The following is a 3,914-nucleotide window of genomic DNA, read 5'->3' as shown; positions in this document are numbered from 1 at the left end:
TTTAAAAATCAGAAAGTTTTGATTAATTACAAGCAATGGACCACTCTTGTTTACATCATTCCATTAACCCATTACCTCCTATAATTCTATTAACTGGAATTTTTTTTATGAAACTTTGATTTCTAGCATAAAACAGCCTTAGAAACACGCTGGTATGATCAAAATAACATTTCAAAATAACATTTCAAAATAACATTTTAAATAGAAATAAGCGAGATATTGGGTGAAAAATTAGCAAGCCTCATTTGAATATCAGAGAAATATACCTAGTAGATATAGCAAAAAGGTTAGATATGTGTAAATATTGACAGATAATTACAAAATTTGTAATTTTTAAGTGATCTCATATGAGATCACTGGTAGGTAATGGGTTAAATGTGTTTATGGAGAGAAAATAATGCAAAACATAAATATATCAGAGTGACAAATGAGGAAGGTATCAGGTGGTTGTGAGAGTGCTCCAGTATGGCCACAGTGCGATGACTGAAACCAGTATAAAAGACAGAAGTATCTGAACAATTAATTTTATGTTTTATTCCAGAAATTCAAAAATGGTTCCCAAGCATTGAATCTTTAGTCTACAATAAGACAGTGCAGAAAATAATTGGTAATCTCTCATGGATGGCACCAATTAACAGAACAAATATCAAATATGTTGTGGCTTGGCAAGCGCCTGGATATATGGACCAATCAAATATTTTGCTGGCTGGTAAAGTGCAGTGTGAAGAAACTTCAGTTTTACTCGTCTTGGAACCATCATTCATTTACAAAATCAAGGTTGGTATTTATCTAATTATAATCGTTGTTGATTTTTTACAAATAATTATTTTATATAATAATATCGTGGTAAGTAGCTTGCTTACCAACCACATGGTTCCAGGTTCAGTCTCACTGCGTGACACCTTGGGCAAGTGTCTTCGTATATATGTATATATATGTATGTGTATGTGTGTTTGTGTGTCTGTGTTTGTCCCCCCCCCCACATCACTTGACAACCGATGCTGGTGTGTTTACGTCCCCGTAACTTAGCGGTTCAGCAACAGAGACCGATAGAATAAGTACTAGGCTTACAAAGAATAAGTCCCGGGGTCAATTTGCTCGACTAAAGGCGGTGCTCCAGCATGGCCAGTCAAATGACTGAAACAAGTAAAAGAGTAAAGTAGGAAAAGAAAAAAGAAATAAGCTTTATAAACACCTCTACGTTTATAGCAGAGACTCCATCTAAGAATATCTGAAGAAGGAATTGTATTCCGAAATATCATCGGACTATAGATAACTAAATTACAACAGGTATATAGTCTATTTTTTGTATTATAGTGCATTGGTGTACCATTCAAAACTTTTTATTCTTTACAAACAATACACAATGCTTCAAGCAAACTACAATACTCTCCTATCTCTACATTTTGGGTGCAAAGGTCTGTCTTCAGAAGGAAGCATCGATTTTGTTATTCTATTTTAAACTGCTCAGCATTTGGATTAGCAGCTCTAATGGAATCAATGTAAATACATATTTCTTAGACCGCTTCCTTCTGAAGATAAGCCTTTGTGTCCAGATTATAAAGGATTTTGTAAAACTTTCTGCATTGTTAGAAGCTTTCTTTATCTATTTCTGTTCAACAATGCTTCAAGTGAACTACAATGCTCTTACAATAGAATATATGTAATTCGTTTTTGAAGTGGTGGATCTTGAAGCAGATAAATCCATAAGCAATAATGTGTAAAAATCGAGAGATATGATAGGTTTAGCTTGGGACGTTAGGCAGTTGTGGTCGATGAAAAAGTTCACAGTAGTACCAATAATTGTCGGAGCCCTGGGAACAGTGAGTAAAAATCTTGGGAAGTACGTGGAAGAAATAGGGGCTGCAATAAGGGTGGAGCACTTTCAGAAAACAGCACTGCTCGGAACTGCTCAAATACTCTGGAAGGTGCTCGAAAAATAAGAGGTGTTACCTTAGTTCACTGGGAGTGAACAGCTGACACTGTAGTACATCTCCAGCGTTAGAAGCTGTGCAAAGGCAATAATCATCATCATCATCGTTTAATGTCCGCTTTCCATGCTAGCATGGGTTGGACGATTCGACTGAGGACTAGTGAACCAGATGGCTACACCAGGCTCCAATCTGATTTGACAGAGTTTCTACAGCTGGATGCCCTTCCTAACGCCAACCACTCCGAGAGTGTAATGGGTGCTTTTATGTGCCACCGGCACGAAGGCCAACATTGAAAAATACCTTAGGAATGAGAACCCAGGTTCGAAATTTCCCCAAGACACCTAATGAAGGCTGGAAGGTATATCAGCCGAAACATTGTATTAACAAGAAACAAGATGAGGAGAAATATCCGTCAAATGTAAATAATGTAAATAATCTCTGACTAATAATTAAGGCTTATATTGAATAATTTAGAAATTAAATCATACGAAGAATAAGCAAAAAAAAGAAGGGGACAACTTCAATTGGTATCACTGTACCTATTCATGTGTCAGGTGTTTGGTATTCGACATTTTTTTCAATTGTAATATCACAATCTATTGACAGGTAACGGCTGTCTACCAGACAAATGCAGGAACCAATAAATCGGTCCAAAGCAGTCCGTTGTATGTAAACACAACCGTTTCAGGAATAATAAGCGAGAAGAAAGTGATAACAAGGAATATCCGTCTCAAAGAAAGTATGTAGTCGACGATGTTAATATTCTTGTTGTTGCTGCTGCTGTTTTTGTTGTTGTTGTTGTTGTTGTTATTGTTGTTATTAAGCAGGTAGAATCAATAGTATGATGTGCATGGCTGCAGTCAAATGACTGAAACAAGTAAAAAAGTAAAAGAGAGTAAAGAGTGTATGAAATTTTTGAAACTGTTTCTAAATCTTTGATTGTCTTTCAATCATTTCACCTCGCTTGCTATCCTCTTCTGCTGCCCCTATGAGGCACGCGGCACCATTTGGGAACCACTGCCCTAACCACTAACCCATACAGATATACACACACATGTATGCATGTATACACATACACACACACACACATGAATGTATGCATGCACACATATACACACACACGCGTTTGTATGCATATACACATATACATACACACACACACACACACACACAAGTATGTATGCATGTATGCACATACACATGTATACACACATGTGCATGTACACACTTGAATGTGTGCATGCACATGTATATGCATATATACTATACTACTATACTATACTACACTATACTACTACTACTACTGTTGCTGCCGCTGCCACTGCTGCTACTGATTATGATATTTATTTTCCCAGATGTTCCTGTCAGCAATATTATAAACACAACGAAAAGTCCCATCACAGGAATCATATGCGCTGCCGTTTTCTTTGTGGTTCTCACGTTACTTGCAGTGGTTTACAGAAGAAGGAAAAACCTGAAGAACACAGAGATCAGTAAAACGACCGTTGCCAAGAGCAACAGTTACAAATCGAATGTGACAGGTTGTAAGTATCGATTTGAGATATTTCACAAATTGTGAGAATTACGGTATGGTTGTGATGCTTGGAGTTTGTTGGCCTTTGTGATGGTGGTGGTGGTGGTGGTGGTGGTGGTGGTGTTGACGGCTCTGGGTTCAGTCCTACTGCATGGCACTTTGGACAAGTGTCTTCTACTATAGCCTCAGGTCAACCAAAGCCTTGTCAATGGATTTGGGAGACAGAAACTGAAAGAAGCCCATCGTATATATATATATATTTACAAATACAGACAGGACACAGATGTATGTCAATAGCCAGCTGGAGGAGATGTTCTCCTGGGGCTAAAAACAACAGTAACATTCATCCTTAGGGTTTAGCTGCATTTAAGTGGCAAATATACTTCACGTTGTCGTGCAGTTACTATTTATACCTCGTTCAGAGATTTAACATTGCTATATACATA

General features: G+C 37.4%; 2 protein-coding genes across 2 annotated transcripts in view; both read left to right on the top strand.

Annotated features, from left to right (window-relative positions):
• LOC106881936 (uncharacterized) overlaps positions 1-577 on the top strand; it is an 8,935-nt gene extending 8,358 nt beyond the window's left edge. The window contains exon 6 of the mRNA XM_014932463.2: positions 542-577. Coding sequence (XP_014787949.2) covers positions 542-577 — 36 coding nt within the window. The remainder of the gene's footprint in view (positions 1-541) is intronic.
• LOC128250768 (uncharacterized) overlaps positions 564-3,914 on the top strand; it is a 3,904-nt gene continuing 553 nt past the window's right edge. The window contains exons 1-3 of the mRNA XM_052976616.1: positions 564-777; positions 2,541-2,673; positions 3,290-3,478. Coding sequence (XP_052832576.1) covers positions 622-777; positions 2,541-2,673; positions 3,290-3,478 — 478 coding nt within the window. The 5' untranslated portion in view covers positions 564-621. The remainder of the gene's footprint in view (positions 778-2,540; positions 2,674-3,289; positions 3,479-3,914) is intronic.

Source organism: Octopus bimaculoides, chromosome 25 (genome assembly GCF_001194135.2).
Source record: "Octopus bimaculoides isolate UCB-OBI-ISO-001 chromosome 25, ASM119413v2, whole genome shotgun sequence".
Classification (NCBI taxonomy): Eukaryota; Metazoa; Mollusca; class Cephalopoda; order Octopoda; family Octopodidae; genus Octopus; species Octopus bimaculoides.
Note: the sequence above shows the minus strand (reverse complement) of the source record. Positions and strands in the feature narration are given on the sequence as shown.